This window comes from Panthera tigris, chromosome B1 (genome assembly GCF_018350195.1).
Source record: "Panthera tigris isolate Pti1 chromosome B1, P.tigris_Pti1_mat1.1, whole genome shotgun sequence".
Classification (NCBI taxonomy): domain Eukaryota; kingdom Metazoa; phylum Chordata; class Mammalia; order Carnivora; family Felidae; genus Panthera; species Panthera tigris.
In genome coordinates this window covers 33,685,019-33,700,137 of record NC_056663.1, presented here as the reverse complement: position 1 = coordinate 33,700,137, position 15,119 = coordinate 33,685,019, and the positions used below count along the sequence as shown (strand labels likewise).

At 41.2% G+C, this 15,119-nt stretch overlaps 1 protein-coding gene across 13 annotated transcripts in view; it reads left to right on the top strand.

Moving 5' to 3' along the window:
- The first annotated feature begins 11,314 nt into the window (after nucleotides 1-11,314).
- Nucleotides 11,315-15,119, top strand: part of ADAM28 (ADAM metallopeptidase domain 28) — a 76,409-nt gene continuing 72,604 nt past the window's right edge. For 8 of the 13 annotated variants that reach the window (XR_006216605.1, XR_006216604.1, XR_006216603.1 and 5 more), the window contains exon 1: nucleotides 11,316-11,475. Coding sequence is in view for 10 of the 13 variants with exons in the window: in XM_042983208.1 (XP_042839142.1) it covers nucleotides 11,418-11,475 (58 nt within the window). In the remaining 3 variants the exon portion in view is untranslated. Of the gene's footprint in view, nucleotides 11,476-15,119 lie in introns of all 13 variants that reach the window. The other 5 variants (XM_042983209.1, XM_042983215.1, XM_042983214.1 and 2 more) reach the window with 2 other exon arrangements.

The following is a 15,119-nucleotide window of genomic DNA, read 5'->3' as shown; positions in this document are numbered from 1 at the left end:
ATTGTGGGTTCAGTTCCACAACACCGCAATGCAGTGAATGTGGCAACAGAGCGAGTCAAATACATTTGTTGGATTTTCAATGAATATAAAAATCATGTTTACACTGTACTGTATAGTCTATTAGGTGTGCAATAGCATCACGTCTAAAGAAACAACATACCTACTTTAATTAAAAAATACTTTATTGGGGCGCCTGGGTGGCTCAGTTGGTTAAGCGGCCAACATCGGCTCAGGTCATGATCTCGTGGTCCGTGAGTTCGAGCCCCGCGTCGGGCTCTGTGCTGACAGCTCAGAGCCTGGAGCCTGTTTCGGATTCTGTGTCTCCCTCTCTCTGACTCTCCCCCCCCTTCATGCTCTGTTTCTCTCTGTCTCAAAAATAAATAAACGTTAAAAAAAATACTTTATTGCTAAAAACTGCTAATTGTTATTGAGCTTTTAGCCAGTCATAATCACTGATTACAGGTAACCATAACAAATATAATAATGAAAAAAATTTGAAATATTGCAGGAATTACCAAAATGTAACACAGAGACATGAGGTCAGCCAACGCTGTCGCTGTCGGAAGAAATGGCACCAATAGCCTTTGTTGGTGCGAGGTGGCCACAAACCCTCAATTTGTAAAAAAAAAACACAAAAACCCCACACAATACCCGTGAAGTGCAGTAAGACGAGATATGCCTGTACAAAGAACCTAATGGAATGTAGCAGGTTTTAAACTAGCTAATAATTTTGTGCCAGAGGGTTATTGGCTGGTTATAATAGCAAAACCTAAGCAAGAAACTAAACTCTTATGTAAATATAGTACCTGAAAGGCGATAACAAAATCTCTCTGCCTTCTTATGTAAAAATGTATTTACTAAGCTTAAAAGCAAATCATTTTCTTTCATTCTTGTCATGGTATCTACTTACCACAGGTAGGAATATGATAAGTTAGAATAGGGAACCCTGAGGCTTTAAAGGGGTTTTGGTTTTAAAAGACTAATCGCTATTTTTCCTCCTTTTATTCTAAGACTCGGCTGTTGATGGCTTGTGGTTCACAGGCTCTGCTTGTTTTTTAAGTGATCCTCTTCTAACCATTAATTCAGTGTGCAAACACATATTTAGTAGCTACTCGTTTCGAAGAATTACGCTGGGGTCTTGGGATATGAGGATGACCAGCCCATATCCTAAAGGAGAGCTCAGTTTAGGGGAGGGAAGCCCTGTCAATAATTTTGTAAAATATTTTGATTTTTTGGTATTGATTATATAATGTTTAAATTATTAAAAACAAAATGGCAACCACTACTTAAGAATCAAGAAATACAGAAAGAAAGAGATAGAAACCATCCATCTCCCAGCACGTATAGAAAAGCTTCTTTCTCTAGGGGCACCTGGGTGGCTCAGTCAGTTGAGCATCTGACACTCATTTTGGCTCAGGTCATGATCTCATGGTTCATGAACTTGAAACCTGGGTCAGGGAGCCTGCTTGAGATTTCTCTCTCCTTCTCTCTCTGCCCCTCCTCCACGCATGCTCTCTCTGTCTCTCTCTCTCTCTCTCTCTCTCTCTCTCTGTCTCTCTGTCTCTCCCTCCCTCCTTCTCTCCCTCTCTAAATAAACAAACAAAAAAAGATTTTTTTTCTACCTTTCCCCATCCCCCCTCTCTAAAATGTGAATAAATAAATAAATACATACATAAGAAAAGAAAACTTCTCCAAATATTTTGGCTTTTTTTTTCTTTGTTTGTTTTTCATTCCGAATAGGTTTGTGAGGTTCTATTCAGATTTTGATCATTTTGTATATAGCTTTATTGCTTTACTTTTGTTCTAGTATCATTATGGAGAGATTTCCCATCGTACCAAACTTCATCGCACAGGTAATTTAAAATAATGGTTTAATATGTCACTGAGTGTAGCAGCTTCCATAGCTACCTTCGTATTTGGGGGATAATTTGGTTTTAACCTTTTCCTTTAAAAATAATGTAATTAACATCTTGCTGCCTCAAACCCGTTTGCTACCTCAGACAATTTTCTTAGAGTCATTCTCAGTGGTGGAATTCCTTGTTTCAAATATACGAAAATATTTAAAAATGTTGAATCTGGCGACCCGTCTGTCTGCTCTTGGAGATTACGTTCCCACTTTAAGTTTGTGCTTTCGGTTGTTCTGTTACCGGAAGTGGAGGTAGAGACGTGACTAGGTGACATTTCAACATGCGTGCATCGTGTGCAGAGGACAGAGAGAAGGAATATATCCCGCCAAGTTAAAACCTGCGCTCCGTATGCCCCTTGCCATTAGCCTTTAATAGCATCCCTGGAGGCGCTGACTCAGCACCAGCTCTGAGCGGTTCTTTTCTAGGTGCAGGCTAAACAGTGGAGACAGTGCCTAGTATTCAGGTACCTTATAGTCCGTCTTTGGCTTGAAGGAGCGGTATGGCTGTGTCTGCTCCAGAAGCAATTGCAACGGCACGACAGTTTAGAAATGTTTTCATTAAGTGAAAACTTATATTAAAGATCCTGTACTCAAGGGTGCCAAGATTTGTCCCACATGCTTAGGAAAGATCAACTGTCTTTGGTTTTTCAATGCTACTTCCTTCTCAAGGTTGTGGCAAAAATGGATCCCTGCAACGACCTCACAGTTCTTGAGTTCGAGCCCCGCGTCGGGCTCTGCGCTGACAGTTCTGGATGTTCCGCTTGGGATTCTCTCTCTCCCTCTCTCTCTCTGCCCCCTCCCTACTTTGCACACTGTCTCTCGAAATAAAACAAGGAAACACGCAAGCAAACAAACAAAAAGATGGAATGATCCATGCTAATGTGAAGACTGGCATACTCTGATCACCCAGAAAGACTTTGCTCCCTTCTCTCTTCCTCTTAGGAAGACCTTGCATCCTTGGCCTAAGTAGGTGGTCACCGATTTATCTTTTCCTCCTGGTTCCGGTACTAACACCATCTGCTCGTATTTCTACACGACCGTCTTTGAAATAATTAAATTGGAAAGCAGAAAGGATAGTGAGGATTCTGGGTTGAAAAGAGATTTTCGTAAAGCGAGGAAAGATATCATCTTCCTCATATGTAATGGAATTCCTTTTTTGCCCTTAGTGACTAGAATACCTGGGAGTAGAGGCATTATGGTCTTGGGAGTGAAACGGTTACAGTAATGTCTTCCTGGTGCTCCCGTAAGAACCAGAAACAGACTCAGTTTCCTGGAGCCCCAACATCACCCCTCCATAGTGACGCAGGGACCGAAGGCAAGAAGGAAATGGCAGATACAATGAAATTTCCTTATAACCTGCAGGCCATTGACAACTACTTGAGGAAGGCAGAGTGAAACTTTCTCCAGGAACTCCTTACTGTCTTAAGGCTAATAGTTTGCTAGAGGGAAAAATAACCTTAGCTTAACAATAGCTAGGCCTCCAGTCATCTGTGTCTTCTTTAGCCTATGAAAATCTCTTGGAAAACTTCCTCTTGACTTTACCTCCCCAACTCCCAGGTATATAATCAGTCTCTCCTCAGGGTCCTGGGACAGCTCTTCCTGCTCCCAAATCCTGTCCCTGTGCTTTAATTGTAGTGGTGAGTCACACATAGCGAGTCCCTGGGGGACACCGAGGTTTTTCTTTCCAGGAGCAGCTTTGTTCGTGCCAGCAGGGGCTCAGCGGGCTAAGACCCTAAAGTCTCCCGTATATGGTAACATACAGTCTGAATGGGCAGTCTGTGTTATAGTCATGAGGAATGTCGCACATGCGCATAGAGCCAGGTTGCCTTCCCTTAAGGTTTTCACCACATTCCTTAGGTAGGTGCTCTACCATATTAAAAAAATCATCTTTTTTTGCACCAAAGATGTCTCAAGAATTCTTTCTTGGCCTTTGGCTCCAAACTGCCCCACCATCGCCCCAAAACCTCATCAGGTGCTTTTCTGGCCTTTTGTATTTTAAGAGGCCTCTTCTTCCCTTTTTTTAAAGTCTTAGGAATGGGGAATGATCTAGATAAGAGTTCCCAGCCATGTTGAAAAACTGTATTGTTGCTGGGGCCTCATTTCTAGTTTTTGCAAAGAGTTGCAAGGTAAGGACAGTTGCTTTCAATACTTCAAGGGATGTCAACCCAAAAGACATTGTAGGTTGCTATACCCATCTGGTTCCATTTCATCGTGTGAGTATTTTTAGAAACTTCCAAGTACCAATGAAAATATGCATCCTGCTCAGGTTGTTTAGTCTAATAGCTGGCTTTCTCAATTTGGGTGCGCGTATACACTCATTAGATATCTTTTAAAAGATCCTCATTTAGGCCATTTGAGTGTTAAAGTCATCCTCAGTGTAATCTTCTTAAAACTTTCTTTTGACATTCTTCATCTGGGAATTTCTAGGCTCTGCCTGAACAGAAGTATTCAATCTGCCAGTCCATTTACCAAAGGGGGGCTTTCTCTCTGTCTCGCTTGCTTGTTTGCTTCCTTCCTTCCTTCTCTTTCTTTTGTTCTTTCTTTTTCTTTCTTTCTTTCTTTCTTTCTTTCTTTCTTTCTTTCTTTCTTTCCTTCTCTCTTTCCTTTCTTTCTTTCTTTCTTTCTTTCTTTCTTTCTTTCTTTCTTTCATCTTTCTTTCTTTCTCTCTCTCTTTTTTTTCCCTAAAAGGGTATTTCTCTTAAAACACTTCCCCAGAGATCTCCCTTACCCCCCACTGCTTTAGATAAGGGCAAAACCCTAAAGCTGATTTGTAGGGTAATTGCCTCTCACCTCCCTGAAGGAATTCTCTGATTAAAAGCTCCAGAGTGGCCACTGAACCTGTTCAGTGAACCAAGGTACACAGACTAGACAAATCAAGTGCCAAGGAGGATTCTCCGATGCCCCCCACCACCGGCTCCTGCAACATAAATGAGCTGGACCAGCTGAGCTGCGGCTGCCCACTGCATTGCCTACTGGGAGCTCGGGGAACCCTAAGGGGTTAGACCAGAGGTCCCACCTGGCTCCCCAAATCTGTAACTGAACTCAAAGGATTCACTGCTTGGGGCGCTTTAAATTGAACATTACTCAAGGGAGTGTTGAAAGCAACGATTACTAGCAAGGAGACAGGGAGATGGCTCTCAAAGTGCTGTCTCATGTAATCCCTTTCCTGTGGTGTCTTGTAATACACAGAACAATGGCCGAACTACTGCAGCAACAGTTTGTTCACTTTCCCTTTTCCCTTCCATCCTTTCCTCCACCATTTCCAATAGGATATCTAACAATCCCTTGGGCTTTTGGGGGGGCGTCCTTATACTCATGTGCTAGTCTAAAATTGTCAAAAAACTGGGACAAGTCTCTCCACATAGAGGTGACTGGCCAGCTTGGGACTTCCCCCAAGGACAAGAGGCTTTCCCTGGGGAAGGGCCCCTTTACCCATGCTTGTTTCGTTTTTCCATATCCTGGCTGGCTGGCCAACTGTTAGAAGATGGGGGAGAGGCAGCAGAGTAACCTCCAAACTGAGAAGGCACTTGGAGACCAAAACACAAAGCAGGACCCCGCATACAGTTTACACAGAGTTCTATTCAGAGTAACTTACTGACGGGGGAATCTGGCGGATGATGATCCTGACAGCTGCACAGACGTTCTCCACCAACTCCAAACCTGCGTCTGCAGATTTTGTAAAGTGAGGGGATCTGAAGAAGGTATGTGGCAAAGTCAAAGGGTCCACTTACTTGGTAGCTAACACTTAACAGATCTCGCAATACCACTGGTGCACAGGAGTGGGGGGGGGGGGGGATGGGACCTATATTATCTCTACCAGTTATCTAAACAACTTTAGGGAAGAGCAGAATAAGCCTCCCTGCGTTTCTGTTGGGGTCTCCATTAATGTCCAAGGGGCCTGGAACATGTAGCCCAGGGAAGGTCATCTCACGAACATGGACGAGATGAAGGGCCAAATGTGGAGTCGGTATTGTGGGCACGTCTACAAAATGCTTTTCAAATGTATGATAGCCTCTGATACTTGTCAACTCCAGCGAAGCAGAATGCTAGAAGTTACCCGTTACATGACTTTGGAACCTAACTTTATCTATAATCAAGGTTTACGAGAAAGTCATAATCCCTGTATAATACAGCAAGTGGCAGAGCGGGACCCGAACCAAGATCCTGTGCTCTTCCTCACGATACAACAACACAACAGCATCTACTACTGTAATTGCCAGATTTCGGTGAGAAATAAGGGAGATCGCATCTTCAAAGCATTAGCCAGGTTTCTGGCACTTAGTAAGTGTTGAAAGAATTAGCTCTCACCATCATTATTTTGTTTTTAGGGGTAGTCGTCCAAATCTCTATTCTGATAATGTCTTGCAATGTGACTTCGGAAAACCTAATTTTTTTTCTGAACAAAAATACCCAGTCGCGCTATTAGAAAGAAGTTATTTCTGTGGATTAATAATTGGGAATCCCTTGCAAGGTGACTGTAAGCTCAGTCCATAGCATTGTTATAAATTAGTGTGCGTGAAGCAGGAGTAGCACAGGAGGAGTTCTCTCCTGGGCATGGGGATAATGTGACATGTGTTTCACTCAATAGGAGTAGGGGACCATGTCCCCAAATCACATGTCGCGTGATATTCATGGTCCCTGTAGGAGTTGTAATGAAAGAACTTTTTGGAAAACGAATTAATATAAATAAAACCCACAATGAGATGTTACATCATACCTGTCACAATGGCTAAAATTAACAACACAAGAAACAACAGGTGTTGGTGAGGATACGGAGGAAGGGGAAGCCTCTTGCACCGTTGGTGGGAATGCAAACTGGTGCAGCCACTCTGGAGGACAGTGTGGAGGTTCCTCAAGAAATTAAGAATAGAAACTACCCTATAATCTAGCAATGGCACTATTAGGTATTTACCCAAATGATACAAAAATACAGATTCTAAGAGGCACATGCACCCCAGTGTTTATAAGAGCATTATCAACAGTAGCCAAACTATGAAACTATGCAAAGAGCCCAAATGTCCACTGACTGATGAATGGATAAAGAAAATGTGATGCGCGCGCGCACACACACACACACACACACACACAATGGAATATTACTTGGCCACCAAAAAGAATGAAATCTTGCCATTTGCAATGACGTGGATGGAGCTAGAATGTATTAGGCTAAGTGAAATAAGTCAATCAGAGAAAGAAAAATATCATATGGTTTCACGTATATGTGGAATTTAAGAAACAAAACAAATGAACAGTGAAGAGAGGGAAACAAACCACAAAAGACTCTTAATGATAAAAAACAAACAGGGTTGATGGAGGGAGGTGGGTGCGGGGATGGGCTAGATGGGTGATGGGCTCTAAGGAGGGCACTTGTGATGAACACTGGGTGTTGTGTGTAAGTGAGGCATCACTGAATTCTACTCCTGAAACCAATACTGCACTTTATGGTGGCTAAAATTGAAATTAAAAATATTTAAAAAATAGATTAATAAAAATTCTTTAAGGATTTGGGATGCACAAGATTGTGCAGATCAACAGCAAAGACCGTGACATGCTTTTTAACCCCTAGTTTGAAATCTAAGTAAAGAGGCTCTTTTTTTATGAATAAAATAATAATTTGAGATAGCATAGAAGTATATTCATCCACAGAAGCTTATCAGTGATTGTGACAGGCCAGAGAATTCAAGAGGCCCTGTAGATGGCCATGTACAGGTCTGACCCTTATGGCATGCTGTGTGGGTCTAAAGCTTGCTTCTTTTGCAGAACAACTGCATGGTTTTGCCTCACATCTTTTTACCTTAGTGCATTCTTGTTTTTAAAAAAAAAATGCTAATAAAAGTATCACTTAGCTCACAAGAAATTTGTGAGGATAAAAATACGTTAACTCACATATAAAAACTCAATACGTGGAATCTATCATTCTTTGAAATAGATCTCTAGCTTGGTTCCAGACCTATCTGTTTATTTTTTAATTAACAGCTGGACATCCTGTCTCCATGTGACACATCCCAAACTGGTATTTTTCTTCTTACCTGCTTTACTGCATGAATCCACTCTTTCAGGGAATAGTACAAGTGTGTGTATAAGACATATACTTATATCATATGTATCATATATATATAAATATGTATGGCACCATTGATCACTATAGTTTATCACAGTCTCTGAGTGCTAACTGGTGCTTTTTCACACTGTACCGCAGTACTCTGAGCTAAGCATATTATGAAATGTATGTGGCTCAGTCATGTAACTATTCTTTCTGTCATTTATTTTCTGCTCCGGCAAAGAGTTTGACCAATAACGATGATAAAAGATATAAGCGGTAACGTCGCATCTATCCCAAGAAACAAAGGGGAAAATTAAACTAAATGTCAGAATTCAACTTTTGGGGGACGTGGGTGGCTCCGTCTGTCAAGCGTCTGACTTGTGGGTTCAGCTCAGGTCATGATCTCACAGTTTGTGAGATCGAGCCCCGCATCTGGCTCTGAGAGTACAGAGCCTGCTTGAGGTTCTTGCTTTGCCACTCCCCTACCGCCCCCCCTCCCCCCCGCTTTGCACACATTCTCTCTCTCTCTCTTTCTCAAAATAAATAAACTAAAAAAAAATTCAATTTTTATGTTTGCTCCATTCATCTTCTAAGAAATAATGAGGAAAGTAGAGAATAAAATTCATTTAGAGATTGGTATAAATCATTTGACATTAGAGGATACTATAAATATAATTCTAGGCTATGCAGAGTGACCAAAGCTTCTGAGAATGACAGCTGGAAAGGCATGGCATGATTACAGATTTAAAGAGAACTGAAGGACGATCGTCAGTTTAAAAATGTCGTATGCATCCCTACGCAGACCGAGATCATTCTTCATTTCCAATGCACCGCCCACTGAAATGGGCAAGTGTGCAAGTTGCCACATTGATTAGAACCTGTCAGTGGTGCCCATTCCCTACAGGGACAAAGCCAGAAATGAACTTGTTCTGTTTAGTAGGATCTCTTCCCATTCTTCCAGGTACTCTGCTCCAACAATGCTAAAGTATTACCGTAAACGAGAATGACATTACATCCTCATTTTTTCTCAAAGTTAATTTTTCATTGACCTCATTGTTCCTGCCTCCAGGAAGTCTTCCTTGCCCTGCTAAGGGTCGCCTCTGACCCCCATGCCTGCATCTTTCCTAGCCTAAAGGACAGTGTATCATAATGTATAGACAGCACTCACTTAGCACATCTTTGTGGGACATGTCCTTGCCTATCTCCCTCGCCAGGCTGTAAGCATCTCAAAGGGAATGACTGCATTTTCAACTGTGATCTCAGGGTCTTTCACCTTATAGGTACTAATGAATGTGCATAGAATTAATGGGGGAAATCATGTAATAATTAAAAAGTGGGTATAAACTTAAAAAAACATTTTTTAATGTTTATTTATTTTTGAGAGAGACAGAGACAGAATGTGAGTGGGTTAGGGGCAGAGAGAGAGGGAGACACAGAATCTGAAGCAGGCTTCAGGCTCCGAGCTGTCAGCACAGAGCCTGACCCGGGACTCGAACTCACGAGCCGTGAGATCATGATGTGAGCCGAAGTCGGATGCTCAACTGACTGAGCCACCCAGGCGCCCCAAAAGTGGGTATAAACTTTCTGTTCCCTGAAAAAGACAAAGCAGTAGAACTTGGATTGAGAGCAAAGAAACCTGGGAGATTCCTAATCCTACAGCTGAAATGCTCAGTAAGTAGATATAAAAATTCTCTTGTGGTTGTTGGCTGATGCCTATATGACATTTTGAGAAATCCCTTTTCATTGAAATCGCTCTATTACAAAAATGCACTTCAGAATCCATAGAATAATGCCTAATTTTAGTGGATTAAGAATGGATTTAATAGTAATAACCTCAGGATTATCTCATGGAATGTGTATTTTATAGGAATATGTATATATATATACATACATATGTATATATATATACACACGTAATTTCTCAACAGAAATAAGACTGAGTGTATAAATCAGCTGTTAGAATGTGTGACTAAGAGCTCAAACAATACTAAGTTCAAATTCCACTTCTGCTACTTACTAGATAAAATGACTTTGGGCAAACTTTTTTTTTTTGTTTATTTATTTTGTGTGTGTGTGAGAGAGAGAGGGAGTGCAGGGGAGGGACAGAGAGGGAGAGAGAGAATCCCAAGCCCTACTTGGGGCTCGAACCAGGGAACCCTGATATCATGACCTGAACCGAAATCAATAGTGGGATGCTTAATCGACTGAGCCCCCCAGGCGCCCCTGGGCAAACTTCTTATTCTTATTTACTATATAAAGGAGGACAGCTGAGCCTTAATCTTTTGAATCTTTTATCTTTTTATTTTGAAGAGGCTTTTTTTTTTAAGTTTATTTATTTTGAAAGGTGGGGAGGGGCAGGGAGAGAGAGAGAATCCCAAGCAGGCTCCACACGGTTAGGGCAGAGCCCAACGTGGGGCTCGAACCCATGAACCGTGAGATCATGACCTGAGCTGAAGTCACGAGTTGGACTCTCAACTGACTGAGCCACCCAGGCGCCCCTGAATCTTTTATCTTTTTAAATCCCAGGTTTTTAATCAACAAAATAGGGGTAAGATGGCATTTATCATACAGAAGTGTCATAAGAATTAATATGATCGTAAGTATCAAGGACCTGGAACTTAGTAAGGGAGCTCACCACGAGCTATTTAGTGAGTCATACACTGTGCTATCTGGACATGCCTGCTCAGCCTCACTACCACCAATGACAGCCCCTCAAGGTTTTTTCTGGAAATTACGTCCTTTGAGTCTAATAAGGCTTTTTCCCACTCCTCGTTGTTAGTGATGATACTGAAGATGCCCTTGGAGATCTGAACAACCTTGAGCTTGTATTGTCCTACATTCTTATTTCAGGATGGCTCAAGCTCCCTGAGAGCACCACTGTGGGAGAACAGAATACAAGATAACTGGAAAAGAGAATTTTATCTAGTAATTGGAGTGGATTAGAAATTGCTTCACTGAACCGCATCTGTATGTGCGGGAAGAATGCCATTTGCAAATACATATATAGCAAATACATCTGTAAACATAGCATATATTTAGCAATACATATATAATACATAGCAAATACATATATAAAAATTTGCATACATTTATAACATACATAATAAATGTGCACACTTACCAAGGTCCATCCAAGCCAGTTAGCCCAAGGTAGCTTCGTGGGCTATAGTCATATACTGGAAATGTACTACTCCAGAGTGGGGAATGTGGGGAAGCACGAAAGAGAAACAATAGCTTATGGTAAAGGAGCCTTAGAGCCAGGAGGCAGCCAGAACTTCCTCCTGCAGGGCCATTGTTGCAGGACAACAGCTTCAGGGTTGTGCAACACCTTTAGTAAACACTTCCTGAAGCAGAGACAAGAATGAACCTGGGAGTTTCATTTTGTCTCACTTGAGAGGAGTCAGGGACAGATCAAGCAGTGCACCCTGAGTGAGAAGGGCAGGCACTCTGCCCCTGGGCTCATCCAGCATGCTGCAGGGGCTTCTTCTGACGGTCACGGTCACGTTCCTCCTTTCTCCAGTTCCAGGTCGGTGTTTAATTCCTTTTCGGGTTCTGTTAGATACGGCAGTGAACTGCTTGCTTTTCACCTTCTCTCAATAGCTTTTTTTTTTTTTTTTAACCAATTTTACTCACCAGTTGGGCTGGTTTTAGTCTGCTGTTTTGGGGGGGGGGCTGTGACTGCTGTGAACCCTCACTGTAAAGGAGAGGGAAGGAGACGACTTGAATCCATTTTCCTATGTCTGATATGGGAATACATAGCCATCAAAGGGAAAACTTCATACAGCTTAATTGAAGCAGAGAATATGATCTTTGTGTCACAAAGTGGAATTCGTCAAATCCCGCTTGTCATTTTCAGAGCAGTAAAGACGCAGCGGATTTGACTAGCTACCGCTGTGCACAAGGCTTTCAGAAAGTATCTGCTGTAATTATAGGGACCAGTTTGGCTCGTCCTGTTCCTTTTGAGTGCACGTTTTGATGTTTGGTCCTGCCATTACTGGTGATAATAAGTATGACTAATTAAGAATAAACAGGTGACCAGCTTGATCTTTCTAAAGCATTGTGCTATTACCTGATCAAAACAAGGTTATCGTTAAGCTTAAATGGATCATTTATTTCTATTTTGCTGGTTATCAAACATGTAAGACTTCAAAAGGAGAGAAATTTTACTTCTCCGTAATAAGTCACTTCTGGCATGTCCCTCTATTTCTGAGAAATTCACCAATTAGATGTTGGTTAAATTTAATTGGGTAACACATTAGCTTCGGTGCATGAAAATCCTTCCCATTCAATCTTTTCTTGGGTTTTAGAGTGCTTGTGGAGACGTAGGAATGGGAACAGATCATCAACAAGAAGTATAGTGTTAGGGAGGGAAAGATTCTCTTCTCTCTCACACTCTCCCTACTTGGTCACTAAAAGTAATTCTCCCCACCTCCTCCCCACTGTTTCTGATTTCTTTTCCAGGCTTGTGAGAGTTTTACTTCACATCATTAAATATAGAACTGTACTGGGCATTTAAGTTATTGACTTCAATTTCTACTTTGGGAGTCAACCTTAATAGAAACCTTCTTTCCCTACATGTCTCCAAAAGTGCTATCTCTAAAAATTCTTTGGGATCCCTCACTTGGTTGGACCCTGAGAATTGCTTGGGAACTAGCTTTATTGAACAGCATAAAGATCAAGCAGGATCCATTAACAGCTAATCCTGGAGTCCACCCACATGACAGGCTTTTCACCACATTGGGCATACTAGCTGATTCTGTTCTCTCGTCTTTGCATTCACAACATGGCACCAAGGACAGCTTCCTTAGAAACCATGCCTAAAACCGTGATGTCTTCAAGTATTTGGTGGTAGGGACAGAGGGTTTGCAATATCTCTTGTGAGAACAGGGTGACCGACAGACCGTTACCCCCTCATCTTCTATCTTGAACAGAGAGTCCCCCCCCCACTTTACCTTCCATTTTTTATTTTCAAGACTGTCTCCTTGGCAGTGAGTATTATTCCCACTGATATTATTCCTACATGGATTTCTTTCCCAGCCAGAATGTAAAAAATAAAGCAATTCTCATTTTCTCATCTCTTCCTTTTTGTTGATCTGCCCCCACCATGCAAAGAAAAAATATGTGCCTCGGACCACGACTTGTGCCCAGTTTCCATAGACATGAAATAAAAGAATGAAGTATAATTAGGCCAGCTGTTTGTACGCACTTCACCATCCCCTGAGAAAAATAACTTCTAGGATTTCATCATAGGAAAAAACCCAAATATTTAAAAGGATGTAACAGTTGTTTGGGGGTGAGATGTACGTGCACTGACAAAAGAGAAAGTTCTTTAATATATTTCAACAGGATATCCAGAGGGTACAGTACTTTTTAAAATTATTTTGCTTCAAATTAACAATTCTTTCTTATCTTCATAAAATGACTAGATGAGCCTCAAAAGCATTTATAATTTAATCTTCATAGCCAAAATGATAGATTTAATGAGGATGCATTTTTCCTCGATGTTTGCCGTCACTTTTACTACACTAAGCTCCAAATCACCAGAGTTTGAGGGGGTGCAGTGTAGCCCAGATCTGAAGTCAATATTGAATAAACTCTGATCCAGGGCTTAATGTCATGTGTTTAGTTTGGAAAGACATTCTTTAAACGATTTGGAACAGATTTGATCAAAAATGAAAATGCCAAATATTATATACAAATGTGCTAAACTCCAAAATTTCCCCCAAACACATTAAAACAGAATGTGGCAATCCAGACCAGTGCCTGTTATATTAATCTTGCCAATGAGTATTCACTTTTCTAAAGCCAATATACAGTAAAATAATTATCTCAGGCAATCTAAAATAATAGTTTTGTTTTTTCTCCATCTAGTGTTGCTGGTCAGAAGTAATCCAACGTGTGAGTTCTGTGGGAGAGAGAGAAAGCGAGTACTAAAATGAATTAGTAGAAACATATTGTGTTACATCTCGGATTTGTGTAATCCCAGGATGGCAGTTAGTTGTGTTTGTTCCACAGGCTTCCAAGTAATTAGCCTGATTTTATTCAGCTGGGAGGAGGCTGCGTCATTTCCATCAACCTTAAGGATGATTGAGCCAAACAATATTTCGGTCTGCTGTGTATCTCTAACTTGTGTAATCTGTGATCATTTGAATCTCATTCTTTCAGGGGCCTTCTTGGTCCCACAAAAATAAGAGCCATTAAGAGAACGTCTGTTTCCTGTAGAGAATGTACTATGTTGCAAGAGCTTGGGAAGAGCCGAAAATCTGTTGCTTGCACACTGAAGATAGTGAGAGGTTGCCAGAGGCTTTTTAAAGAAGTATTCTGGTTTCTTTGTTGATAGATTTTATTTGCCATTTGGAAGTGTGCAGCCATCAAAGAGCTGGAAGTAAATTTCTCCGCTAATGTACATATTTGACTTCATATAAGTCAATTGGTAGTTTCCGATTTCATGAAATGTTAAGATTTAGATACTAAGTAGTAAGCATGGAGATGAGTGTATATGTCACGAAAACTTGCATTGGCCGGATGGCCTGTTTCCCTCACCCCTTCTGAAAGGGGAATGTGTGTGTGCTATCATTTTTTGCTTTGATAAAAAGAATCAGCCGGATAGTTATTATTTTATGACCCAAGGGCAACTTGGGCTGATATTTACTCTTGGAATAGTGTATCATGGATGAAAACCAATTTTCAAACAGCATTGTTGGAAGAGTTACTTTGGCTGCACATTGGTGACTATATGGCTTCATGAAGTCCATATTAATGGGACTAATTGCACTGATTGGACATAACCCACAAGACAGCATGTGGTTGCCTTATGGTGTGCCTGTTTGGTATTACAGGTTTGCAAGAAGCTTCAGGGAATTGTGTCAATACCGTCAGTTAATTTGTGGCAAGAGTAATTTTCTGAACCTCTTGGCATCTTATTATTTTGACATAATTATGATAATTAGGAAAATTTTAACTCAGTGCTAAAATGATCGATTTAATGTTCCTTTAGGCTTTTTAATTTCTGTTATAAAATTTTTTTTTCCAATATATGAAATTTATTGTCAGATTGGTTTCCATACAACACCCAGTGCTCATCCCAAAAGGTGCCCTCCTCAATACCCATCCCCCACCCTCCCCTCCCTCCCACCCCCCATCAACCCTCAGTTTGTTTTCAGTTTTTAA